General features: G+C 48.0%; 2 protein-coding genes across 2 annotated transcripts in view; one reads left to right on the forward strand and one right to left on the reverse strand.

The window, feature by feature from the left end:
- The window catches only part of KIF15 (kinesin family member 15), a 41201-nt gene extending 17475 nt beyond the window's left edge, over positions 1 to 23726 (reverse strand). Inside the window, exons 1-15 of the mRNA XM_040994342.1 lie at positions 23680 to 23726; positions 18070 to 18112; positions 17438 to 17621; positions 15908 to 15984; positions 15043 to 15080; positions 14237 to 14334; positions 11760 to 11939; positions 10108 to 10317; positions 8680 to 8805; positions 8417 to 8539; positions 4730 to 4853; positions 4025 to 4101; positions 3554 to 3763; positions 2947 to 3124; positions 656 to 791 (exon numbers count right to left, since the gene is read on the reverse strand). Coding sequence (XP_040850276.1) covers positions 656 to 791; positions 2947 to 3124; positions 3554 to 3763; positions 4025 to 4101; positions 4730 to 4853; positions 8417 to 8539; positions 8680 to 8805; positions 10108 to 10317; positions 11760 to 11939; positions 14237 to 14334; positions 15043 to 15080; positions 15908 to 15984; positions 17438 to 17621; positions 18070 to 18112; positions 23680 to 23698 — 1823 coding nt within the window. The 5' untranslated portion in view covers positions 23699 to 23726. The remainder of the gene's footprint in view (positions 1 to 655; positions 792 to 2946; positions 3125 to 3553; positions 3764 to 4024; positions 4102 to 4729; positions 4854 to 8416; positions 8540 to 8679; positions 8806 to 10107; positions 10318 to 11759; positions 11940 to 14236; positions 14335 to 15042; positions 15081 to 15907; positions 15985 to 17437; positions 17622 to 18069; positions 18113 to 23679) is intronic.
- A 146-nt stretch (positions 23727 to 23872) lies between these two features.
- Positions 23873 to 26996, forward strand: KIAA1143 (KIAA1143 ortholog). Its single transcript, XM_040994959.1, has 3 exons — positions 23873 to 24029; positions 25333 to 25477; positions 26505 to 26996. The coding sequence occupies exons 1-3, from the start codon at positions 23922 to 23924 to the stop codon at positions 26714 to 26716; spliced, it is 465 nt and encodes a 154-aa protein (XP_040850893.1). The 5' UTR covers positions 23873 to 23921; the 3' UTR covers positions 26717 to 26996.
- The last annotated feature ends 147 nt before the right edge of the window (positions 26997 to 27143 follow it).

The following is a 27143-nucleotide window of genomic DNA, read 5'->3' on the forward strand; positions in this document are numbered from 1 at the left end:
GCAGGAACCCAAGACTTTGGGCTGTCCTCAACTGCTTTCCCAGGCCACAAGCAGGGAGCTGGATGGGAAGTGGAGCAGCCAGGATATGAACCAGTGTCTATATAGGATCCTGGCGCATGCAAGGCAAGGACTTTAGCCACTAGGCTACCACGCCAGGCCCAAAAATACCATTTCAAAAGACAAAATGAGGCCAACAACTTCTCAGGGTGGTAATGATGATGCAGGGGACACACCACTGACACTGGCTGGAACTTCTCCCACTCAGAAGGGACGGAAGTGACCCCTTCCCCAGGTTGTACTCTCTCAACTGGGACTTGGCGGTGACATCACACAACCACTCCCCTTTCCAGGTTCAAAAGAAGCCAGGAATGGGAGGGGCGCTCCATTGCCTGACACCGGGTAAAAGCAGGAACATCTTTCTCCCATGTTTTGCCACCCTGCCCACTTTCTCCTTGCATATGGCCCACATGGGTGCGTGATGTCCTCACCTTTTAAATAACACAAAACACCAAAGAGCTAAAAAAGGAGCCTTTCCTCTTTTAGTTACCACTAGTTAGCTAGCTGCTGGCATGAGGCCAGTCAAGGGAATCAGCAGTAACACCAAGGCGAACACTGCAAGGAAACAGGCAAACACACACGCGGGCGTATGGTCTACCTGGTTAGTTCCTTGAACTCTTCATACTCTTGCTTTGAATTATTCAGCTCGGTCTGAACCTGCAGGAGATGCGACTTTAACTTCTCAGTATTTGTAAATGGTTCCTTCTGAGCTTTAGGGGAAAATCCTTGTTGACCTGAGAAAAAACGAACAGTTTTTAAAAGATTAAAGTAACAAAACACTTTCTAAGCACCCTGCTGTGTACTAATTCTGAGGCACTATGAGAAAAAAACCCGAAGGTTTTATTTTCTGGGTCAGCAGGTGGGCCCTAAGGTACCAGAGCCCGTAGCTCAGCAGGAGACACAGCTGCCAGAGTTACAAGCTGTGTCTAGCAGCCAGTGTTGCGGTGTCACAGGTTAGGCTGCCAGCTGTGATGCCCATGTTGGCACTAGGCTGAGCTCCTGAGCCAGCTTCCTGTCATGTGACTGGACGGGCTGAGTACGGGCCTGCACCCCTGTGGGAGACACAGACGGGGTTCCAGGCTTCGCCCGGGTCTGGCTCTAAGTACTGCAGTCATTTGGGGGAATGACCAGAGGATGGGACACGTCTCCGTCTCTCTCTCTCTCTCTCGCACTAACATTCACTCTTTAAGTGCCTTAAAAATAAATAATTCCTTAGGGGGAAAAATAAGTACAGAGCTTGGGGAGGGGCACAGCCGGAGCAACACTGCCTTTGTGGGGGCAAGAGCAAACGCCCAAAGCTCGGCAGGTCACCAGGGGACAGAAACAGGTCGGCCGTGCAGGAGGCAACCTGAACAGTGAGTTATTTAGAAGCGATCTATTGTTTAGCAAACAGAAGAGCCAACAATTTACACAGAACATGGCAAGAAGAATGGATGAGTTTCAATGTGCAAAATGGGTAGATAAAAGTTGTTTAGAGGGGCCTGGCGCAGTAGCCTAGTGGTTAATGTCCCTACCTTGCATCTGTTAGGATGCCATATGGGGGTTGGTTTGTGTCCTGGCTGCTCTACTTCCTATCCAGCTCTTTGCTTGAGGGCTGGGGAAGCAGTAGAGGATGGCCTAAAGCCTGCACCCATGTGGGAGACCCAGAGGAAGCTCCTGGCTCCCTGCTTAGCATCAGTTCAGCTCAAACTGTGGCAACTACTCGGGGAGCGAAGTAGTAGACAGAAGATCTTTCCCTCTGCCTGTCCTTCTCTCTGTAAATCTGACTTTTGAATAAAAATAAAGCTTTAAAAAAAAGTTGCTTAGAGGAAGGGGTGGATGTTGCAAAGCTGGTCATGCCCGGACTGCTATTGGTACTTTTCAAGGGTAACAGGAGTATTATTAAGGCCAAAATGGGCAACCAAATACAGAGCATGATAGAGAAAAACAAGCTGGAATGAGAGCGCACGGGTGTGACCTGTGCATCTGGAACCCGAATCTCCTCCGCAGCCCCAAAGCTGCGGCTCTCGATCACACGATCGCCAACGAACAGGAGGGAAGCAGAGGGAAGGCCTAAAAGCCGAGGGTCAGTTCTGTTCAATAATGCAAGACAAGGAGGACAGAATGTTCTAGTTCTACTTAGACACAAAGGAGGGTGAGTTCCACGCAGAGTGCGCGCACGGGCCCAGAGCACTGCAGGGGAGCAGGGGGGAGAGGCACCCGACACGCCGCAGGCCTCACCCCTGCCGACAGACGCTTCGACGCCGCACGCGTCCGTGTGCTTCGTTAGGCACTTTTCGTTTCAAATATTTTAAACAAGAAAATTTCATGGGATAAAACTGGAATATCTGAAGACATCTACCAGTAAAGTGAGACATACAATGGCTATTTCTTTGCTGTATTTGTTAGGCCATCTAATTTACTAATTTCCGATTTAAAAAATTAATATGTACATTTTTTCTATTTGTATTGGAAAGTCAAATTTATACAGAGAAGGAGCTATAGAAAGATCTTCCATCCGCTGGTTCACTCCACAAGTGGCCACGACGGCCGGAGCTGAGCTGATCCAAAGCCAGGAGTCAGGAGCTTCTTCTAGGTCTCCTAAGTAGGCACAGGGTGCCAAGGCTTCGGGCTGTCCTGCACTGCTTTTCCAGGCCACAGGATGGAGCTGGATGGGAAGTGGAGCAGCGGGATCCCGGTCACTGCAAGGTGACACCTTTAGCCGCTAAGCTTCTGTGTCAGACCCTAATATCTGATTTTTAAGAGAAACAGTAAACTCCTTTTCATGACAAGAGATGATAGCATGGAGATGAGAATCGAGCAGGCAGGTCTGGCAGCCAGAAGGCCCTAAGTGCCAGGCCCTGCGCACGCTCCTGCTTAGCAACCCTTCGAGGCAGGGGCACTCCGTACCTCTGTTGTTTTTCTCTGTGTCACACAGTTCAGAAAACACTTTCTCCAGCTTGGCAATGGTCTGCGCGTCCATCTCTTGGGCTCTCTTCACGGGCTCGGACAGCCTGAGCCTCCGATTCTCTTCTCTGAGGGAATGATTTTCCATGGCATACTTGGCGACTCTGGGGTGGTGCTCGATCTGGGATAGAAGAATCACACTGGGACAGCTGTTTCTCGAGAAGCCTGTCCAAGGCAGTCACAGGAAAGCCTGCAGGATGCCCAGGGCAACCACCGGGCATCAAAGCTTGGCATCTGTGCACATGCCACCCCTCTGTCACTCTGCCTGGTCTGTCCGCTGACACGGTCACCCCAGACCTGGGATCAGGCACAGGTACATCCCGGCGTCAGGTGGTACGTGCAATGGAGGTTGGTGAAGTCAACCGGCTGAAAAGCACCCGGAAGCCTCCATCCAGCAAGACTGAACTATCTCCAGGGCACACTGGCGGGCAAGGAGCAGGAGAGCAGACAGAGCAATAATCACTCCCAGGTACTAAAGCACAAGCCCCGGTGACCAGTGCACACCCGCTTGGAGCGTCTTGTCTTTCAGAGCACACGCCCGCGGCCTCACCTGTTCGCGCAGGGTCTGGATCTCGTCCCGGAGCTCTGAGAGCAAGCGGTCCTGCTCCTCGGGCAGGAAACAGCCCCGCGACTCCCTGTGCAGCTTCTCCAGGCGTGTGATCTGGTCCTCCCGGAACTTCACAATCATTTTATTGGACTGGATAAATTTTTCCTTTTTGAGGGTGAGGTCTTCTAACTGGGTAACTTTTTCTACTAGAGACTTAAGAAATGCAAGACTTGGTTAGACATAAAAAAACTAAAGTATTTCAAAAAGCCCACACAAAAGCAGAATTCAAAGACAGTGAACACTTCCCATAAACTCCCTGGAGCTCCCTTCATTTAGCATCTCCGCATTTTCATATACCCAGCAACACACAGTAACTTTAAAACCGATCTGAGCGAAAATCAGAACCTCCCAGCCTTCCTTTAATCTCCTTACGGATCTGGTGAATATTCTGCTTCTAAGAATCCATTTTCCTACCTTCTTTTCCTGTTCAGATTTCTTAAAGAATAACATTGCTTCCTGGAAATACTTCATGTAATCATCCTTCTCTTTGTCTGTAATTGAAGCAGTAAGCAGGAAAGGAAAAGAAAAAAAAGTTTGTTGCTTGCCTTGGAAACCAAAAAACGAGGTTAAACAGCGGGGCCAGACTGCTCTCAACAAGCTATGAGCAGTTTTTACTTAGCTCATGGATACAGACCATACATATGATATGACAGAAGTCAATCTGAAAGTCAAAATAAGATAAAATAAAAAACCATCAGTTAGGCTTCTCTTGAGATCTAAACTGCTTCTTCTGGTTCTGTGGATTGGAGAGTAATTCGCCCCCCATTAATTTTCTTGGAAGAAAAGTAAGTCTGTCATATCCTATTTAATAAACACAGATAGCATATATGCCATGAAAAAATTTTAGAAGTGGATCTAAATGAAATTGATCAGGTTCTCTTTATAAGCATCTACTATGAATAAATTATTCAAATTCATTTCAATTTCCCCTTCCCACTGGCTCTCCCAGAGCTCAGCGTCTGTGGTGTCTAACTGACTGGGGGATTTCTCTACAGGGCAGGCAAGAGACCCGGGCGGGAAATGCGGGGAAGCCACCTTCATCACTCAGGCTCCCTGCCTCCGCGAGCTCCCTACCAGGATCCCGGAGTGTGCCCAGGGGGAACACCGTGCTGACCCTACCTCTGGTCAGGAAGCTTCCCACTGGCATCTGGCCGGAAGTAAGCTGTGCCAGCTGTTCCTTGAGCCTCTTCACTTCAGCTTGGAGCTGGCTCACGTTTCCTTGGGTGTCTTCATTAACCACTGCCTAGTTAAGGATTATTTACAAAAGCATCAAAATGATGTTTTGCAGTTGAATACTCCTACCTGCATTTGCTTACTACGGCTTGGAGAGATGAACGTCATACCAAACTGCATTTCCATCTCATAGTCCAACGGCCACCAGGATCTGGGAGTGCAAGGGACGCGCCCTCTACCTGCGCCTTCCCACCAGCAGCCAGGGAGAGTCGGGCCAGCCAGTCTGCCTTCTCCCTCTGCACCCGGCCTAGGCTGCCGCGTGTGACCCTGCTCTGCCATGCTGGGAATTTTCAGGATCTGGAATGGTCACCTAACAGCTCCTTCCTTTAAGGGGGATGGTCTGTCCCATCTTCCCGTGGAGAGGCGCAAACAGTTCCAGGGGTGTCCTTGCTGTTACAAAGAGCAGCCCAGCCCAGATGGGCCTGATGCCTTACAGTGCTGGCCTGTACTCCAGCAGTCTGGCAGCAACAAGCCTTTCTGGAGGCATCCAATCCCCTTTAAAAAAACTTTTTCAGGGCCGACACAGTGGTGTTGTAAGCCAATCAGCCTACAGAACTGACATCCTTGCTAATGTGCCCGGGAAGGGAGGATGGCCTTGGGCCCCTGCACCCATGTAAGAGACCCAGAAGTTGTTCCTGGCTCAAAGCTTAGGATGAACCCAGCTCTAGGCATTGTGGTCATTTTGAACCAATACATGAAAGATCTCTGTCTCTCCTCCTTTCTCTGGAAGTCTCTTTCCAATAAAAACAATTGTAAAAATTAAAGCACAAAAACACTTATTTATAAGGCAGATCAAATTTACATAAAGGACAGACAGAAAGATATTCCATCAACTGGTTCACTTCCCAAATGGCTGGAATAGCCAAAACTCCTGGAATAGCCAGGAGACTCTTCCAGGTCTCCCATGTGGGCGCAGGGTCCCAAGTTTTGGCCCATCCTCTGCTGCCTTTCCAAGCTAAAAGCAGGGAGCTGGATGGGAAGTGAAGTCTCCTACATGGGTGCAGGATCGTAAGGTTTTGGGCTGTCCTTGACTGCTTTCCCAGGCCACAAGCAGGGAGCTGGATGGGAAGCAGGGCTGCCGGGACACAAACTGACACCCATATGGATGCTGGCACATGCAAGGCGAGGACTTTAGCCTCTAGGCTACTGTGCTGGGTCCACTGTTTTTTTTTTTTTTTTAAAGTGTCTGTTTCCAGTCCTTTATTTTCAACATGATTCCCTGGAAGAAGGGTTTGGTTTGACAGCTGTATTTTTATTTTCTTGCCACACTCAGTGATACTTTTAGTTTGTTAAATGTTTTTTTAAGATGTTACAAAGACCTACAAGTGAATAGAAAACTGGGATGTCAGGGCCGCAGCAGAGGAGGGAGGGCAGATAAGATCTCTCTGTATTTCCGTTCAATTATGCTACGACTCTAAAATTACTACAAAAAAATACTTCATTAAAACAAACAAACCAGGCCCACAAAACCTACACTCTAATATCAAGTAGCAACGGCAGAACACAAAGCAGACGTCAGGAACCCAGGGGGAAACAGGCAACAGTCCGAGCAGGACGAAACCCCCTCACACGGCCCAGGTCCCCAGGCAGCTACGGCCCAGCCCACCCTTCCGTCCGTCTCAGCAACTGCAGCACTGAGAGGCTGTGCCAGGGACTCACCATGGGGAGAGACTTGCACAATGCTCCTGGTCTTATTGTTCTGTGTGTTACGAAACCATGGCCAGCTGCTAATTCTTAGAGCTCACCTGGCTAACAGACTCCTCTGACATCACTGTGACAATGGTGACATCATAATTCTCATCCTTACACCCACTAAGGGGTGATAATCCAAGGAAACACAGTGAAAGCCAGGCCAAACTCTGGATCCACTGGGGAGAGGAGAGCAGGGCGCTGCGGAAATGACCAAAATGTCTCCTCGGAGGAGAAAATGGACCTACCAAACAACAGAGTGGGCACCAGGGCTGGCCAAGGGCTGTCCCTGGGCCACATTTAAGTCTGGGCACTGCCTGGCTCACAGACTAGTTTGGGAGCACAGCAGCAGCAACAGCAAACCAATTCCATACTGTCCACGGCAGCTTTCTCAGTACAAAGCAGAGCTGAATAGTTGGGACAGTCAACATAAGGCCCAGAAAACACAGAATCTTTATCATTCATTCCTCCTTTGGTTTTGTTTTTGGAGGGGTAATATCTATTTATTTGAAAGTTAGTGTTACAGAAAGGAGAGACAGAGAGAGAGAGAAATCTTCCATCAGCTGGTCTGCTACCCAAGTGGCTGTCATGGTCAGCACTGGGCTAGGCTGAAGCCAGGAGCCTGGAGCCTCCCCCAAGTCTCCCATGTACCAACTGTCTCTTCACAGGAGAAGCTGGTGAACCCTGGTACAAAGCAAAATCAAAAAAGCTGCCTACACATGCAGAACACAGGGACTATGGGGTTGCTGACCGCTCAAAGGGCAGAGTGTGCAATGGGAGCAAACCCCACCAGAGCATCGCCTTTCCCACCATTTACTTGCCACACGCACTGATAAAACGAAAGCCAAGGTGGCTGCAGAGTAGTCAAAGCAAACCCCGTCTCTGAGCAGTATAGACTTACTAACGCACAAGCTGAGACAGGCACCACATTGAGAACTAGAACTAAAACAATTTTCTGTGACTTATCAATACTCTGCGGGCCTTATCAATACTCTGAGAGATCCCAGAGTGACCAGTCTCTCTGGCCTGGATGCTCGCAGTTTACAGGCACCTGCTTGGATTAGCTTCAACCACGCACTCACTCAGTCTCGTTCATCGACAAAGAACACTGAGCTGTGCGCTCCCCGTCCCCTTTTTATTGTTATCTAAGTCCCAGTTCTGGGGCTGAGGCTGCGGCACGCAGGGTAAAAGTGCTGTCTCCATGTCAGCATCCCACTGAAGTGCCAGTCTGAATCCCCCTTGATCCAATTCCAATCTGGCTCCCTGCTAACATGCCTGGGAAAGCAACGGAAGACGGTCTGCGTGTATTGCCCTGCATCCACATGGGGAAAGGCAGAAGAAGCTCCTGGCTTCTGATGCCACTGTAGCCCATTTGGGGAGCGGAGCATGAATGGGCTATCTCTGCTCTCTGTAACTCTGCCTTTCAAGTACACATATCCTAAAAAGAAGATAATAAAATAAGAGTCCTATTCCTACTTCCTTCGAGGGGAAGGCTGGCTTGGTTTCTAACTCAACCTGCATCTCCTGATCTGAATAAAATTGTCTTTACTTTTATTTTAACCTCTTCCGTGACTTCTGGTTCACAGAACATACAGCTCTGCTCTAGCACTGTTTAACAAATAGGTTTACTGTCAAACCCAATGGCACAAAAAATTTATGCTACTCTATAAGAAAAGAACTATCAAATTAAATAATAACTATGACCAGACCTAGCTTAGGTCCCTCTGTATGAGGCAGAAGGCCAGAAAAGATGAAAGAGAAATTTTGCATACACTCAAGATACGTTTCTACAAAGGAATAAATACAAACTAATGTTAAATTAGGGCAATCATAAAAATGCCATTCTTCAGCTTCAATAGTTTCCAAATTAGCAAAAACATTTACCTTGTTTTTAATCAGCTTGGCTCTTTGAGCAAAATTAAGTGTCGACAGCGTTTCTCCAAAGCACCTGGATCCAGGGTGAACATTTGCAATGATGGCTGTCTTAGCATTACCGCCCAAGGAGTCCTGTTTCATGAGAAGGATGCACATGTTCAGGAGAGAAATCACAAGATCTTTTTGAAGCAAAGATGCGCCCTTGCCTCCTGGGCTGCAAGACTGTCTCACCATGAACGAAAGAGAGGCCAGAGGCCAGCCAGCTACCGTACCCGTAGCAGGAAGGTGAGTTTGGAGTCTCTGTAGCAAATGTGTCTCTGCTTTCCATTGCCCACATCCACAAGCGCCGTGATCACCTGGCCCAGGCAGCTCAATGATCGGTTTATGTTCCCTGCTTCCTAAGGGGAAAGACCACACAGTTAGTTTGCCCTGGTTACTCTTCTAGGGTCTTGAATTTAAAACTATGTAGCAGGTAACAATCTTGGAAGGAAAGGCAAGTCAGGGACAAGATTAACTCAGTGTAACTAACTTTAGAAATTAAAATGTGTTTGACCCTCGCAGTGCCTCTAGTGTGCTGAAAAGCAAAGACACTCAGTGGAAGCAGTGCTTGAACCTTGGTCTTCTCCCATGGCAGTGGTACATGGCTTACAGAAATGTGTAAGGCAAAAGGAAGTTCCCTTGGGTGCACCACACTCTGAAATGCACCGCCCATGAGCTTGGGAACCCCTGACATCCAGCTGGATCCCCTTTCACGACGGGCCAGGAGCACTCTCTTGCTCATGGCCATGTTTGTGTAGGTGAGGTACTGTCACCTTCCGGTGAGTTTCCAGTGCTGAAACTCAACTGCAAGTTGAGGCACCGCTGTATAAATGTGTTATTTTACTATGCTTCTCATCCCAACAAAAACCTGAGCCTTGCACTGCCTGAAAGAGCCCGGGAGCTCAGGGGGCTCAAAGCTCACTTTCACTGCCACAGTTGACTCTGCTTCTAACTGCTCCTCCCGGCCACACTTCCTTCCTAAGGAGCCACATCCCACTCCACGTGCACCTGTTGACAGGACATGCGTCACGAAGCCTCTGTTCCCACTGCTGATACCTTAGACGAGGAACAAGTCCCTAACCCTTCACACTTCAAAGATTCAACATCATACCTTGTCTCCCCTCAAGGTTCTCTCTTGATTCTGGCAGTGGTGGGTCACAAGACTAGGATTTTATAAAAACAGGCTCTCTTCCTGAAATAGCTCATTTGCTTAAACCTTTAAGTATTTTCCAGTGTGAGGCCTGGCCTGCCTGCCACTGCTGGTGCTCAAAGGGCTGAGCCTGTCTGCCTCTTGGACCAACCAGCCCAGCCACCCAGCTGAAATGCCCCATGGCACTGTCTTTGCAACGACCCTCAGGTGTCTCCTACCGGGCAGCATTCTCCGCTAAGCTTTCCGTCCAGCCCTTGCCTTCTTTGGAACAACTCGACTTCTTTTACTCTTCTGCATACGCAGTTTGTGCCTCACCTTTCTTTCACTCAGCATGAGTTTACCCAGCCTTACTACTGACAGCCTTGACCTAGCCATTCATGCTTACAAAAATCTCTGATGCTTTCAGAGAGCAGCAGTTTCTTATTTCTTTGCAATCCCCACAATATTTCACATGGTACTGACTTCTCAGAAAAATTCACATGCAGGTTCCAGACCACTCTGGCATTCGCACCTTCAGTCTCATCCCTTCAGCGTGGGTATCTTTCTGCCTCTCCGACCCTGCTAAGTCCACCAGGTTGAGCAGGGAGGTCCGTATGTTCACGATGTCATTGCTTTTCTCCATGGACTCGATGGTGATGGTAAATACCGCGTGAGATCGCGAGGATTCCCTGTTCATGGATGTTGATGCCACACGTCTGTTTCGCCATCCTCCAGACAACACCTACGCAGCGAGAAAACAGGACACGCAAGACAAACTTAAACATGTAAAACTAGCGCTTGAGAATCACTCCCTTGAAAACAGGCATGTTTAGCTAGCTACTGTCACGACATTTGCAGAGCACATTTTCACCTCTCGAGTTGAGGTGTGAGTAGAAGAAACATCCACAGCCTTCCCGCTGCTATGCGAGTCTTTAAAAGCAATCGCATTCTCACAAGTTCTGAGTGGTACACAACAGTCGCTGAGGTGAGCAGGATTGTTGGCCCAGCAGGGATTCATTTCCCTTACCATATCAGAGGATAAACACCTAGAGATCAGAAGGCAGGGATCCACAACTACTTTTATCGTTATTTGTTAATGCAAATCATGTAATCTCCCTGAACCCCTTTCTTTAAGTAGACAGAAAGAATGATGGGGGAAAAATTAAAAAAAGAAAAAAAAAATCTATTATCACTAAGCCCAAAGTTTTATGAGTTCTTTCGGTCCACAAAGTTTTTACTTTCCCTCTCCATCCCCATGACAAGTAGGGAATCGGATCAACAAAAGTTTTAATCTTGGCTTTCCTAATTTTTAGGTGTGGTCCAGGCCAGCTGAACCTCTTCAACATTTGGCTTCTGTATCTGTAAATGAGAACTAAGCATCTGACTCTAACGTGCACAGGAATCACCAGGGGTCTTGCTGAAGAGCACACTGGTCCAGCGGGAGGCGGGGCCTGAGGGAGCACTTCTAACGAGCTCCCCCAGGATGCAGATGGCCTGAGGACTGCACCGGGGAGTGGCAGGGTCGCAATATGCACAAGTACAGGATAAAATGCGAATAATAATTTTACCTCAATAAAAACTGAATGAAACAATGTATATGAAAGGAATCTGCATCATACTTGGCGCATACACTTGACAAAATAGACAAACTTTTCTAACTCTATTTACCAACTACTGACAGTGTAAAACTGAGCTTTACATATCCCATAATTCTTGGACGCTTCCTTCATGTTATGTTAGTACATATTAGTTAGAACATATACATACATCTTCAGAATAACAAAAAGAGGACAGTTCCTTAAATTGTAAAAATATAAATTACAATGTCATCCAAAAAAACAAAAAAGCAAAATATAAAAAAGTACAGTTATCTATCATTGGTGTAACAAGGGAAAAGTAAATTCAAGCGTCTTTGGGAATCATAAATACCAAGAATAAACAAAAGTGCCTGGATCTTGATTAGAATGAACAGCACAAAAATAACGCAAAATCAGGCAGATTAAGGTTCTTTCTTAACAAAGGAGCGATCTGTGAAATATTGCCATTTCTTTTTTGCTCTATTTCTCACGAGCATTTTGTTTTATGCCTTTATGAAACGTTTCTGGCATCTCGGCTCTCTTGATTGGAACGCTGGCACAGCCTGTTCACCGCCCAAGCATCAAACACACGTTCCTGGCAGTGTACCTGGTAGGCCTCGGCGGCCGACGTTACCACCTGCTCCACCGCACCGACAACGAACACCCCCTTCTTGATGTGCTCCCGTAAGAACAGGCCAGCCGATGCAGAGTCCAGCAGGTCATAGATCTGCTCATTGTAGATTTCAATAAAGGAACATTTGCAAAGGAAGCTCTTGCCAGCTCCAGCCTGTAAGAAAGGAGACTCCTGTAGATTACACTTGCCACATCTTTTATCCTCAGCTTACACGTTTCATATGGTATACATCCTGTATACTATTTTCCTTGACACAATGTAAGAGAATTACAAGTCAGCTGTAATATCTAGGTAACTATTCGCAATGTAACACATTTTAAACCAGCCTCAAGCCCAGGAGCCCTCAAGGTTTTTCAGAGTCCACACAGGGAAATCCTAGTTTTATCTTATACATTGGATTGCTTCATAAAGTTCTGTTTGAAAAAAAGACTAGAAATAATTTAAGACTCTAGAATTCTTTTGTTCTTCTTTAAAATGAATTGCAGCATAATTTTCACTTGAAAGGCCGAAAGAGAAATCAAGGGAGACAGGAGACAGGAGATGGAGAAAGGTTTTTGATCTGCTGATTCACTCTCCAGAGGTCTGCTACGGCCAGGGCCGTCCAGGCTGCAGGCAGGAGTCTGGGTCCAGTCTCTCCCATGGCAGAAACTCAAGGGCTCGAGCCACCACCTGCTGCCCTGCAGGACACACCAGCAGGAATCTGAGCAAAAGCAGAACAGGCAGTTGGAAGCAAGCGCTCTTAATAGGAATGCAGGGAGCCCTAAGCAGTGTCTCAACCACTGTGCCACACCTTCATGCCTAGAAATGCACGGTACTGGGGCTGGCGCTGTGTCACAGCAAGTTAAACCTCTGCTTACACTGCCAGCATTCTATGTGGGCACTGGTTCAAGTTCCAGCTCTTCCATTTCTGGTTTAGCAATGTGCCTGCTAACGAGCCTGGGAAAGCAGCCGAAGCCAGCCCCAGTGCTTTGGTCCCAGCACCCAGTAAGAGACCCACATGAAGCTCCAGGCTCCTCGCTTTGGCCTGATCCGGCCCGGCCACTGCGGCTATTTGGAGAATGAACAAGCGGATGCAAAGACTGATCTTCCTCTTTCCCTCTACTATCTGTAACTGTCTTTCAATAAATAAAAATGAATTTTTTTAAAGATTTAATTTTAATTGGAAAGACATATATACACAAAGGAGGAGAAACAGAGGAAGATCTTCTATTCGTTGATTTACTTCCAAAGCAGCCGCAATGGCCAGTGCTGTGCCAATCTGAAGCCAGGAGCCAGGAGCCTCTTCCAGGTCTCCCACATGGGCTTTGGGCCATCCTCCACTGCTTTTCCAGGCTACAAGCAGGGAGCTGGATGGGAAGTAGGGCCGCCAGGATTAGAACCGGTGACCATATGGGATCCTGGCGCATGCAAGGCGAGGACTTTAGCCGCTAGGCTACTGTGTCGGGCCAAAAAATGAATCTTAAAAACAGAGATTCCTGACACTAAATTTCATTGACATGCAACCTTTGTGTCTAACTACAATATCAGAGAATTTCAGCAAATGAGTGTGGATGAAATAAGCAAAGAAGAAAAGATTTGTAAATTAGGCATCTCCAAGAACCTGAGCAGGTTCTGAGAACTCCAACCAACAGTGGCATCAAATAGCAATCACAGGAAACAGAAGCCAGAAAGGGAGGCGCTGGCCACATACCAGGACAACAGAGCCATTCCAGCTGTGGAGCTGGGGGACAACAGAGCCATTCCAGCTGTGGAGCCGGGGGACAACAGAGCCATCCAGCTGTGGAGCCGGGGCCGGGGGACAACAGAGCCATTCCAGCTGTGGAGCCGGGAGACAACAGAGCCATCCAGCTGTGGAGCCGGGGACAACAGAGCCATCCAGCTGTGGAGCCGGGGGACAAAGGAGCCATTCCAGCTGTGGAGCCGGGGGACTACTACAGAGCCATCCAGCTGTGGAGCCGGGGGACAAAGGAGCCATTCCCGCTGTGGAGCCGGGGGACAAAGGAGCCATCCAGCTGTGGAGCCGGGGACAAAGGAGCCATCCAGCTGTGGAGCCGGGGGAGCATGGCAAGGCGGTGGCAGGGGTGATGAAGGCAGTCAGGATGAGCCCCTCATACTACACAGCGTGAGCCCTGCTGCACTAGGACAGCTGTGTTTTCAGTTGAGATTTTCCTCACACTTGCCTGAGAAATCTTAGGAGACACTATGCAGTACTACTCTCCTTTCTTATTAATTCATAATCTAGGTCCAAGAACAGCGCATGTTGATAAACTACAGCCTCGGAATCCTTCATTTTACTGTAAGGAATAAAGGTGTTGCTATAGCACACTAGCCTATCCAGTATTACATAACCCAAATCACGGCTGTCCACACGTCATGAACTAATTACTAACAGCTGAATACTTAAAACCAAGCATTTCATAGAAGTGCTTTACTTTTACACTACATTTTACCTTCTCTTTTTCACGATCAATTAAGGAAAACAAATATTCAAAACTTCGTGGAATTACTCCTCTCAAGTTATGAGAAAAATTATCAGATTCGGATGGTCCTGGAAAAAAATAAAAAATTAACTGACATTTTTCATGCTATCTAGAGTTTTTAAAATGGCAACAATGAAATTCACATAGCAATTCATATAGAAATAAGGTGACACATTCTATAATCAGTTTTTTTAAGGTTTATTTTTATTTGAAGGGCAGAGTAACAGAGAGAGGAAGCTCTTCCATCTGCTGGCTCACTCCCCAGATGAGCCAGGCCAAAGCAAGGAGCCAGAGCTTCTCCTGGTCTCCCTCGGGGTGGCAGGGGTCCACGTACTTGGACCATCTTTACTGTCCTTTGTAGGCCATTTACAGGGAGCTGGCCTGAAAGTGAAGCAGCCAAGACTGGAAGTGGCACCTGTATGACATGCTGGCACTACAGATGGTGGCTCTACCCCCCATGCCACAATGTTATCCTGACACACAGTCTGTTGGTAATATACGTTTTCCATGACCTACCTGAAAATTCTATGTATGTAACAATTCATTACACTCTGCTGGAATGCCGCTTTGTGGCTGGGGAATACAACTGCACACATAACTAACACGTGCCCTTTTTCATCAAGGAGCTCATGACCTGGCAGAACCCTGAAGACTACCCTTGATTTCAAAAGATCAGCACCAAATATAGAAATTACACCTTCCTGAAAATGTGCTAGGAGCTGCCATCAAGCAAAGTGGTGGTCAAATCTAGCAAATACTACGGTTTGGGTACTTACCCATCATGGTAAATGTCTTCCCTGAGCCAGTCTGCCCACTGTGGGAAAGAGAGGGAGGCAAATTTTTACATATTCGTACACATAAAATACAGAAGACTATTGTCCCAGGTTAATATACTCTGAGAATACGTAAATGATTATTTTCTATTTCTATTATTTTCCTATCAATATACAAAAAGTATTTCTATTTTTCAATTAGTTCAATTTCATCTTCATCCTTTCCCCCAGTCTGACAACCATGAGCTACCACTACTAAATGTTGGTAAAGGCTGCCAGATGACACAAGCACAGCCCTGTAAGTTTTCAGGTAATCTTCATTTACAAACTTGGGCTGGTGGTCTTCAGATCACTCCACTATCTTCCTTTTACTTATATCTTAGCTCTAGATCAATTAAGAGGCTCATCTCATTATTTTCATTCCTTTTCTTTTTGGGGAGGTGTTTTGCTTTGTTTTTTATTTTGAAAGGCAGAATTATAGAAAAGGAGAAAGAGAAACAGAGACAGACAATGATAGAGAGGTCTTACTGCGGTTTAAAATCAGAGAACTTTCCCGGCTGCGGTCAGTGGGCAAGCTGAGCCAGCCAGGGCAGACACGGAGCTGCATGCTGTTGGCTCTGACTGCAGAGAGGAGAATGCTAAGTCAAGCAAGGCAGTGTCCTCTAGACCCTAAAATGGGTGAGGAAACAATTTCCAATGAAGCTTTCAGAGGAGACACTAGCGCCAAGACAGTGACGTTAACTCTGAGCTCCTAGAGATCCACCGTGAATTTGTAACTTCCAGAACAGGAGGATAGTCCACTTGTTTCAAGTAACCAACTTTGTAGTAACCTGTTACAACAGCAACAGGAAACGGACACAGCACTTACTATGCAAAGATGGTCCCATTATAGCCACTCATGCAGGACTCCACAATGCTTTTCGCCACAGTCGAGAATACCGACTCCTACAAATGTAAGCACTAAACCCATTAACATTTCAGAAAAAAAAAAAAAAAAACCTGAGGTTTTCTTAATATTAGTGAAAACATGAAGATCACATCATTTATAGAATGGCAAAAGTATCAAAGACGATAAAACTTTAAACACCATTAGGTTGATTAACCTCCTAAGTAATTACAGATGTGAAATATAGATCTTAAACTTTATACAGAATTTTGTCTAGCATACTATATGCAAATATTATTCTGATATTAGTATAAAATACACAGCCCTCATTTTCTCATAAACTTTTACTAAATAATTAACATCTGATCTTATATCTACATGAAAGCAGATAGAGCCTTATCAACAATGCAAGAACTGCTGAGCCTACCTGGTCCATTACAGTAACCATGAGCCACAAGTGCCGAGTACTCTACATGCTGCTAAATATGAAATGTACATAAGATTTACAAGACAGAGTATGGAAAAAGAATGGGAAGATCTGTTATTCATAATTTACACTTTATATGTTGAAAGGATGTTCAGATATATTGGGTTAAATATGTCACATGTGACTATTTAAATTAATGAAAATGAAGTAAAATCTCAATTTCTCTAACATGCTAGCCACATTTCAAGTGCTCAACAGCCACATGAGGCACTAAATTTTAACTTCTATTTGATTTTTGCTTTTAAGATTTATTTATTTCTTATTGGAAAGGCAGATATACAAAGAGGAGGAGACACAGAGAGGAAGATCCTCCGTCCGATGGTTCACTCCCCAAGTGACTGCAATGGCCAGTGCTACATCAATCTGAAGCCAGGAGCCAAGAGCTCTTCGAGGTCTCCCACATGGTTGCAGAGTCCCAAGGCCTTGGGCTGTCCTCGACTGCTTTCCCAGGCCACAAGCAGGAAGCTGAATGGGAAGCAGGGCCGTCGGGATTAGAACCGGTGCAGCCATATGGTATCCTGGTGTGCAAGGTGAGGACTTTAACCACTACACATCGTGCCGGGCCTCTTCTATTTGATTTTAAACAGTCACACGTGGCTAAAGGCTACGTGTAATGGGTAGTGAGGATAAAGAACATTTCGGTCACTGCGAAAAGTCCTTCCAGCGACACTGACTGGATGCTCACAAGCTTCCCTTAACTAGAGAAGCCTCTCTGGTAATACTTAGGCACAGCACTACGGTAGCAGTGGCCACACCGACCATCCAGTAAGTGGCTCTGAAAAGTATACGTGCACCACCACTAAGTGGGAAGGGAAAGTGAAGGGGCCTTACAGCACGCTGGTACAAAGCTTGATGAAGAAAAAATGAAACTCTGATTTTTAGTAAAACTAGATTTCAGGAATAATTACGGACTATCTGAACAGCCTTGACAGAGATCTGCCAAACTAGAGACCAGAAGGGAAATCTTTGACCAATATGGAAAGCGTCCTGCTCGCAGTAACAGCTGGGCATCCAGGGACCATCACCTGAGTTGTGTCCACATCCGCGACATGGTCGAAGGTGAAGGTCTTGGGCTCAGGGCTCGAGTGCAGCCGAAGGGCTGTGGCCGACAGCACAGACAGGCACAGGTTTGGGTCTCCCTCTGCCGGCCGATAGCCCTCTGCAGGTGGGCGGATTCGCAAGAAAACTTTGATGGCATCCCCCTCATTGCTAGGACACAAACAGAGGAACAGTTACTTTTCTTAGGAAAGCACCGCAGAGGATCTCCTCGTTCTCACATTGTATCTGTTTCAACAATGTGTTTTCCTAAACAAGACCCAAGACCGATCTTCTTTTCAAAGTCTCACGAGGCCCAACCCCCTGCACTGCTACAACACAAGGTGAGCCCCTGGGCCAGGAAGGAGCTGAAGGGAACTCGTCTCCAGGAGCGCCCGGCACTGCCCAGCCTTCTGCCTCCACACCAGGGACATCTTATGCCACCGATCCTGCAGGCCAACCTGGAGGGCCAGAGCACAAGGCAGGCAGGTGGTCTGCCCTTACTGTAGCTGTCAGGGACAAAGCTGCACCCTGAAAGCAGCTCTCCTTATTACCTACATGGTTGCTTGAAGCATACTATGTCCCCAACTCTTCCAGCTGGCCAGCAGGACTTTTTCCTTACCTTGGCTGGTTAGACTGACAATTTGTCACATTGCGCAACTCAGCTAGAAAAAAATAAGATAACACAGTCATTAGAGGTGGTTACAACTGCCCTCCAGAAATCCCAGCCTCTGTCCCACCCCTGGCTGCTGCTGTACCTTGGCAGGCACCTCAATGCCTGTCGCAGACAGTGGGGCGGAGGCGGGGGGGAGAGGGGGAAGGGGGGGCGCCCTTCTCACTGTGTCCCCACCATCAGGGATGATGCTGAGTCACCGGGTTTTAAATGCTAGGTATCCTGGCGACCTCTCCTGGGCTGCTCTTCCGAGCCCTGAACTCGTAGATCTAACCCCCTGCTTAATATCCAGGCAAAGTCTCTACCTGAAAGTGTCCAAACCAGAGACCTTCAGTCCCCATTCCCCATCCATCTCAGTGAACGGCAACCACAGCATCCCAGTCGCTTGAGCCCTGTTCTTTGCAGCACTTACGTCTAATCTGTCAGCAATCTCGGACAAATAGGCCAAGACAGCAAGTGCTGCAGAGAAGGTAGAGGAGAGAACCCCTGCACACTGTGGGTGAGGACACCCCGAGCACGGCAACTAAAGGACAGAGCAGGGGCGCCTCAGAAACATGGGAACCTCTGCAGGAACCAGCAATCCCACTCCTGGGAACGTGTCCTGGGGAAACAGGAAAACACTCTGGATGGATGTGACAGCTGTGCTCCCGTGCTCACTGCAGTACTATTCCCAGAGGCTCAGGAGGGACAGCCACCTGCATGCGTACCCACTGACAACTGGAAGAACAGGATGTGGTGCAGACACACAATGGAATACTATTCAGCCATTACAAAAGCAAGGAATAAAGTCATTTACTGTGTGGCTAGAACTGGAGGAGATGACCAGCTAAGGAAAATGAGCCATGCACTTAAAGACAAGTATCACATGATGCTGCTTACATGTGCAATCTAAAAAAACAAAACAGAAAAGGTGATTTCACAGAAACTAAATGCATAATAGCGATGGATTAATGGGTACTAAACTACAGTTGATAAAACTAACAGGTCTGGGGGTTATACTGCACAGCAGGGTGACTGCAGTTAATATTAATATATATTTCTCTGCTAAAAACAAAAATTGAGGCTGGCACAATGGCCCAACCAGCTAATCGTCCACTTGCAAGAACCAGCATGCCATATAAATGTTGATTAGTGTCCCAGCTGCTCCATTTCCCTTCCAGCTCCCTGCTTGTGACTTGGGAAAGCAGTAGAAGATGGCCCAAAGCCTTGGGACCCTGCATCCGCATGGGAGAGTTGGAAGAGGCTCCTGGCTTCGAACTGGCTCAGCTCTTGCCATTGCGGCCACTTGGGGAGTGAACCAGCAGATGGAAGATCTTTGTCTCTCTCTCTGTAGAACTGACTTTCCAATAAAAATAAATAAATCTTTAAAAAAAAATACAAATGCATAAAATGGATATACTAACTTACATCAAAAAGGTGAAGAAAAATAGAGCTAAAAGTTAATTCTGGTACAAAAATACTTTAGGAATCCATGCATATGGTGGGGTCTTCAAAGAGTTTGTAGAAAAAGCTATGCCACAGGTTTCAAAAGCTGCACACTGAGAGAAGTTTAACTGCATTTTCCATGGCCTTTGTGAAGTACCCATACAAATGGCCAAGACGAGAATGAAAAATGCTCCGTGTCACTGAGTCATCAGAGAAATGTGAATCCAAAGCAGTAAGACCCCCACTGCACACACACCAGAACGGCTGCAATGAAGCAGTCGGATAGAGGTGGGCAAGGTGAGAGGCAGGCAGAATGGAAGATGTTCTAGCTGCTTTGCAGAGTAGCCTGGCGCTTCCTCAGATGATTAACTATGGTCACCCAACACTCAGAAACATGCTTGGACCATGGGCAATGTATACAGTGGTCTTCAGCTCCACTTCCCAGTATGCAAATCTTAGGGACTACTGGTTGGCAAGGCCTAGGTAGCTTCAGGATAGGGCTGGTCACCTGACAGGCCAAGCGCGGATGAGAGGGTGACAAGAGGCTCATGGGTAAAGGCCCCATAACAAAGCTTTCCTAAGAGCCCAGGAGGACAGGGGTGGGAGAGCTTCCAGACAGGAAAGCCTTGGAGTTTCTAGGAGAGTGGCAGGACACTCCCTCATGCCCTGCCCTGTTCACCCACCTCTTCACCTTCTGTAAGATTCTTTAGAACAAACCAACACACAGGAAGTCAATGTCTACCCCAAGTGTGTGTGCTGCTCAGACAAGTTCACCAAAACTCCTGCCTGCCACAGGTTCATTGGCCGACAGACAGCACAGGCGAGTGCTACCAGAGATGGGACAGAGGTGGCTGTCAGATCGCCCTGGGGTTGTCTAGGGATACTGAGGCCCAAGGAATGTCAAGCAGCCTGGTGGTCTGGCTGATTTGAGGGAACGCAGTTGGGAGTTAGCAGGTAGAATCAGCATAGTAAGACAATCCGAGACAGCAAGCTATCTCTGTAATAGCACAGATACTCACTCCTCTGCATATGTATACAAGCTTTCTTTAAGCCCAGGATTCCAAACAAAATGTTTACGCAAAAACTAAAAAAAAAAAAAAGGGGGGAGGGGAGAGCTAATTAGCTAACAGTGAGAGACAGTAATATTAAAAATTACAGAGAGGTGGGTGCTTGGCACAGTGGGTGGAAGAGACCACCTGGGACTCCTTCATCCCATGTCAAACAGCCTGGCTGGAGTCCTACAGCTAGTTCTACTTCCGTCCCAGCTTTCTGCTCATGCCTGCCCAGGAATGGCAGCAGTGATGGCCCAAGGACTTCAACCCATGTGGAGCTCCTGGGTCCCGGCTTTGGTCTGGCTTGGTCTGGCTGCTGCAGCCATTTGGGGAGTGAATCAGCAGGTGGAAGATTTCTCTCCTGCTGTCAGCCTGCAGTAAAATAACAAATAAAAATAAATTTGTGTCTGCCTAAAGCATGCTGAGGATTATCCTCAGCGGCTGGAAACCCAGTGTCCATCCTGGGAGACTCAACAAGCGTGCTGTACTGACATGACGGGACACAACGTGACTATGAGAAACAACGCACCGTGGCAGTGTAAACAGACAATGCTCACACAACCTCGCGTCCAGTGAAAACAGTCAGACAACAACATAGAGAACCACCAACACAGACAACAACATAGAAAACCACCAACACAGACAACAACATAGAAAACCACCAACACAGACAACAACACAGAAAACTACCACACACTATTTTGTTTACAGGAGGGCCAAGACTAAGCAAAACCAATCAGGGTGATAAAAAAAAAAAACAAAAACCAGAGATGTGGTGGGCATGTGTAGCAGGTGCCGACTGGGAGGTCCACAGGGAACTTTCTAGATCCAGGAATAGTTCCATGTCCTGATCCAGGTAGTGGTTACACCAGTGTATTCACACACATAAATCTGATAAACAGAGTTCTTGGGATTCAAGCCCTTTGCTACATGTAAGCCTCACCCGCAACACAGCTGGCCTTCAGGGCAGCTGGGAAGGTAGGAAGACTTGACCTAGGCTGTCATCAAGCTCTGCTAAGGAATGGACAGGAGCTGGCCTGTGCCCCAGGACACTGCCACTGTCCCATCACCTCTAGACACATTCTGAAGTTCAGTTCACAGGCAGGGCAGTCACCAGCGGATCACACCACCTTCCACTAACTAACCAGGTGTTCTGACTGCGGCTCACACCAGTGCGGCACGGACGCACCAACTGGAGGTAAAGACACTGTGATTGGGCAGAGAGCAGAACACACATTTCTATCCAATGCAGTGCCAATTTCTACACTCACGTTCTCTGGACACTGAAAATGGACCAAAGGGCTATTCCTGGTGGAAAAAGAACATCGTGAAGTATTCGGATAATAATGTGATCAACTAAAAAAATGAATAACAAAACATCAGAAGATAATGCCAATTCACAGAGGGCTGCAAGCAGTAATACTGCTGGGAAATACAAATGCTGGAAGTTGGCCATTTCCCTAAGTCCTCTAACCTGGGCCTCTCATGCCAGTCTGAACATACGCAGACCAGGCTGTCAGATGGGTTCTCTACCAGTTCCAATGGCAGCCCTTAAAGAACCGGACATGGTACAAGAGCTCGCAGCGACAGCAGACGACTGCAAATCAGGCAGAAGCAAAGACACTGTCAAGAATACAGAGGACGGTGCTCTGCGAAGGATTATCCTTGTTAGAGTGTTGGTATAATGTTAGTATGTTAGAATGCTAGGAATATTAGTGTTAGGTGATATTAGGCCCTTTTGGGTGAGAAGCCACTACTTCGCTAGGTCAGAAGGCGCCTGAACTGTGGGAAAGCTCCACTTTAGTGATCAATCTGTCTCCATTGTTTTTTTATCTACCATCTAACCCAGGTGCAGGAAGACAGGGGCACAGTTCCCTGGGCCCAGGGATGGAAGAGCCAGGGTCGGGAGGAGCCATAAAAGACTGGAGGAGCCATAAAAGATAAGGGTGTCAGGATGGGAGGAGCCGTAAATAATGAGTGTGAGAATGGAACAGACTGCTTGCACCTAAATTTGTTACTTTTGAGTTGACTTTGATATATGTTACAGCCAAGACCGGGTATATAATCTCCGATCCACTTGGCTGGCCTGTGTGCCCCAAGTACGATGCATGCTGGCACAATAAACTCTGCTTTTTGCATTACCAGCAAGACTCTTTGTCGTTTTCTGGGGGTTGACTAGCTCGCACCCTAGTGTCCGGGCGGGGAGCTCTGGCCCGGACTCTAACATCCTGAAGTGGGAACAGAGGTTGTGAGAATACACAGCAGCTTCCTTTTATCCACAGTTTTATCTTGGAAGGTTGCAAAAATACGCGACCCCTAAGCTTAAGACCGCACGGTTCTGAGCAGTGGGATTCAATCTCCCAGCCACCTGCCAACCCGGAGATCAACCCTGCCAGGGCCTTCTGCGTGGCTACCACACCACAGCCCTGCGTTCCGATCACGCCTCTTTCGCTCAGAAATGACCCCAACACACCACAGCAGTGATCATGGTGAGCGCACAGATTTCAGCAAACTGTGAACTGCTCTGCTTTATCATCGTCCTTTATCTCTTATTGTGCTTAATCTACAGTGCGAACTGTATCACAGACATGCATGCTCTACACAGGAAGAAAAAAAACCATGTTACAACAAGGATGCATGCCAGGGAAGCTGCCATCAGCGCTTTGAAACTGTCCCAAGTACTACTACGGAGAGGCGATTCCAAGGAGAAAGAAGCGCGTGCAAGCAGAGAAAGAAAGGCTCGCCCTCGGGAAAAGCCAGCAGCGGGCGGACACGCAGCAGGCGGCGGGGCACCGCGGAGAGCCGGCTGGGGTCGGGGCCCGGGATGACGGCTCTCGGTGCCGCCCAGCGCGCCTCCCGGCCGTCCGGGCCCGTGCCCGGCTCCCGGCACACCGAGAAGGGAGAGGGCGGTCCCACCGCTGCATTCTTAGGGACACAAGGGAGCCAAAGGTGCGCGCGCTCGGACGGCTCCTGCCCTTCACTCCTCCAGGAAACCCCGCGGGCGTCCTCCGAGGCGGCTTGGGTCTGCTGTGTGTGTGTGTGCCGGAGGGGGAAGGTCACGAAGCCAAGGCTCCTGACTTACTTTTGCAGCCCGGCGCCATGGCACCCTCCGCCGCGCCCCACCTCCCAGTCGCGCCGCGAGCCGGAATCCCGACCGCTCAAGATGGCCGCCCGTTTGAATTTGGCGCTCGGGCTGGACGTTGACGCCCACCGGCCCGGACTCCGCCCCCTCTGTGGGCGGGGCCGGGTACACGTCATCTGTGAGGCGCCGCTGCGCGGTCGGCTGGTCGATTCCGGGAGAGCTGGTGATTCCCCGCAGCTGCCATGAGCAAGCGGAACCAGGTGTGCTACGTGAGGCCGGCCGAGCCGGCGTTCCTGGCCCGCTTCAAGGAGCGGGTCGGCTACAGGGAAGGGCCCACCGTGGAGACCAAGGTGAGCCCGGGTCGCCCTCCCGCCACTCCCCTCCTCTGCCTTAACCTGGAGGCCCGGTGCCGACACCTGCAGCGCATCCCCCTGTCGGGGTGCACCCCCGACCCCCTGCTGGTCCTCGTCGGACCCCTGCCTCCTGCACCCTGGATGCACCGTTCCTGAAAAGGACCCGTCGCACGGGAAGCGCTTCCTTGTTAGTAGATGGTTGAGAAAGATTACTGTTGTGTGTTCTGTGTTGCTTATCTCAAGACCTGCGTTAGGCGGGCGGCTGATCAGACAGCGTCGTCCAGTTTTCCTGATACACTGAGGCCCTTTCATCAGATGCCTCCAGGTCCTAAGACTTTGCAAGACAGTCCTGAAGCTATTTTGTATGCATTGCTGGTCAGAAAAAACAAAAAGCGAGTTTTTTTTTTTAAAGCTTCTCATAAAAAGTAGACCAAAACAAAAAAGTAAAAACAAACAAAAACTTGAAAAAAGGAAAAAAGGAGACAAAAGCCACAAATATCTTAGTTTGCAGTGGAGGCACTATAGAGAGCCGCACGTGACTGGCTTACATCTGGTGGGCTGGGGATTGGTGTGGCTCAACCCCAGGCTGCCACCGTGACCGGGTCACACCCAAACCTGCCCGCTTTCATTAGGAACACCTTTTCGCTTCAGCAAACAGCTTACCCCCCACCTGTCACCCGCTGACGTCGGCGGTTTCAGCACTCACCCCCAGCTCCATCATCAATTCCTGCTCGGTGTTAGTGGGAGCTCTTACTGCTGCTGGGAGCTGCTTGGAAACGCGGCTTAACCCTCTTAATGCCTCACACTACGTCCCGTTTAGGCATATTAGGCAAGTGCGCGTACATTTATTTTGGTGCCAAAGTTGTTTGAAATCCATGTATAACTATTTCCGGAAGATGTACTTCCCATGAACTCCCTGAAGTCCCCACTCCAGCCCCAAGACCACGGCTGAAGGATATCCGTCAGCTCAGACTGGCAGAGAGGGGACAAAGGTCCCTCTTGCTGCTTTTTGTATTTTGGTGGTGGTGTGGTGGTTTATGATTTTTTTTTCTTGTCTAAATTTCACAGGAGAGGGAGGCAGAAGGGGACCAATGTGGCTTGGTACTGCCCTGAGCAGACGAGGCGTGACCCCAGTGCCCAAGGCAGAGAACTCAGTCCTGGTCACAGTACCCAAGGGTCCTGTCTAGGTGGCAGTGAGTTCTGCTGCACAGGCCCCCTTGTCTCCCCCACCAGCGCCGTGTTCCCAGCACGGCAAGGTCTGGTTCCAGAGTTACTCCCAACACTCTGTGTGTTCCCCTAGAGCATCCAGCCTCAGCTGCCTGAGGAGGATGGTGAGCACAGTGACAAGGAAGACGAACAGCCCCAGGTGGTGGTTTTGAAAAAGGGGGACCTGTCCGTGGAAGAGGTCATGAAAATCAAGGCGGAAATCAAGGCTGCCAAAGCAGGTATGTCTGAAAGCCATCTGTTTTTTTTTTTCCTGCGGTCTAAGGGGCCAGGAATATGAAATTGTTTTCTTTGATGGAATGAGTAGCTTAGAATGTTTGAGGGCAGACAGGCCTAGATTGAAAAACTGTCTTTTGGGCCTGGCGCATTAGCCTAGCAGCTACAGTTCTCAACTTGCACATGCTGGGATCCCATATGGCCACCGGTTCTAATCCCGGCAGCCCCACATCCTATCCAGCTCCCTGCTGGTGGCCTGGGAAAGCAATCGAGTCGGGTCCAAAGCCCTGGCACCCTGCACCCGTGTAGGAGACCTAGAAGAGGCTTTGGATCGGCTCAGCTCCAGCTGTTGTGGCCGCCTGGAGAGTGAATCAATCGACAGAAAATGTTCCTCTCTGTCTTCCTCTCTGACTTTCCAATAAAAATAAAATTTTTAAAAAATCCTGTCTTTCCAGTAACCTGATGTGTAACCTTGAGTAAATTATTTCTTCGTCAGTAAAAACTGAATAATACTTTCTTGTTCCTATCTTATGGGTTAAGGGGATTAAGCAAATGCATGTAAAAGGAGCTCCTATATCTGTGGGGTTTTTTTTAAGCTTTATTTTTATTTTATTTTGAAAGGTAGAGAGGTATATACACACATCTTCCATCCACTGGTTCACTCCCCCAGTATCTGTAACAGCTGGAGCTGGGAGACTCACATGGGTGGCAGGGACCCACAAACAAGGGACATTACCTGCTGTCCCCTAGGGTAGCTGGAACCAGAAGCAGAGCCGGGCATAAACCCAGGTACCTGGAGATGGGATGTAGTTCTCCCAAGCATCTCAACCACAGTGCCAAACACCTGCACCAGCATCCTGTTTAAGGCGGGGAAAAATGGTGATTAAGTTTACAAATCAGTCATCAAAAATCTATTTTATTTGACCTTAAAAGTTAGAGATGCTCTTTTTCATTATTCCCATTTATTGTACTGTTTCAGGGCAAAAATGCTATAGTTATGACCTAAAGAAGTTTTCTGGTTTTTTCGCCCAGATGAAGAGCCCCCTCCTGCCGACGGGAGAATCATGTACCGAAAGCCTGTTAAGCGTCCCTCGGATGAAAAGTACTCCGGTTTAACGGCCAGTTCCAAAAAGAAGGCACCAGATGACGGAATCAGCAAACAGGACTCAGTCAAAAAGAACTCACAAAAGCAAATCAAAAACAGTAGCCTCCTCTCTTTTGGCAATGAAGAGGAAAACGAGTAAGCATTTGGGCCCAGACGCCCTTGAGGTGCTTTTAAAATAACTTTTTTTCCCCTATCACAAAGTTACTAGAAAACATGGGAAACATTTTCAAAAACTATATCCATTAATATACTTCTGCCTGAAATGCCGGCTCTGCGGACGCCAACTCCTACCAATGTTTTGTTACTCTCTGCTTCCTTATGTGTGTATATGTTGATATGTGAATTCTGGTTTTTAAACAAAATCAAGGAGGTATTATATATGTTCTCTCTCTGGCTTCTCATTTAACATTACATTGTGAGCATTTCCAAAATCTAAACTCGGGGCCAGGACTGTGGCATAGAGGGTAAAGCTTTTGTCACCTTGGATGCCAGCGTCCCATGTGGGTACCAGTTCAAGTCCCAGCTGCTCCACTTCTGATCCAGCTCCAGCTAATGGCCTGGGAAAG

Source organism: Ochotona curzoniae, unplaced genomic scaffold (assembly GCF_017591425.1).
Source record: "Ochotona curzoniae isolate NIBS_2020 unplaced genomic scaffold, NIBS_Ocur_1.0 contig_908, whole genome shotgun sequence".
Lineage (NCBI taxonomy): Eukaryota > Metazoa > Chordata > Mammalia > Lagomorpha > Ochotonidae > Ochotona > Ochotona curzoniae.

Excerpts from the sequence above, each read along its gene's own strand:
- KIAA1143 (XM_040994959.1), top strand. The coding sequence starts at position 23,922 with ATGAGCAAGCGGAACCAGGTGTGCTACGTGAGGCCGGCCGAGCCGGCG. Across the intron at positions 24,030-25,332 it reads GGCCCACCGTGGAGACCAAG|AGCATCCAGCCTCAGCTGCC; the intron begins GTGAGCCCGGGT and ends GTGTTCCCCTAG. Across the intron at positions 25,478-26,504 it reads AATCAAGGCTGCCAAAGCAG|ATGAAGAGCCCCCTCCTGCC; the intron begins GTATGTCTGAAA and ends TTTTTCGCCCAG.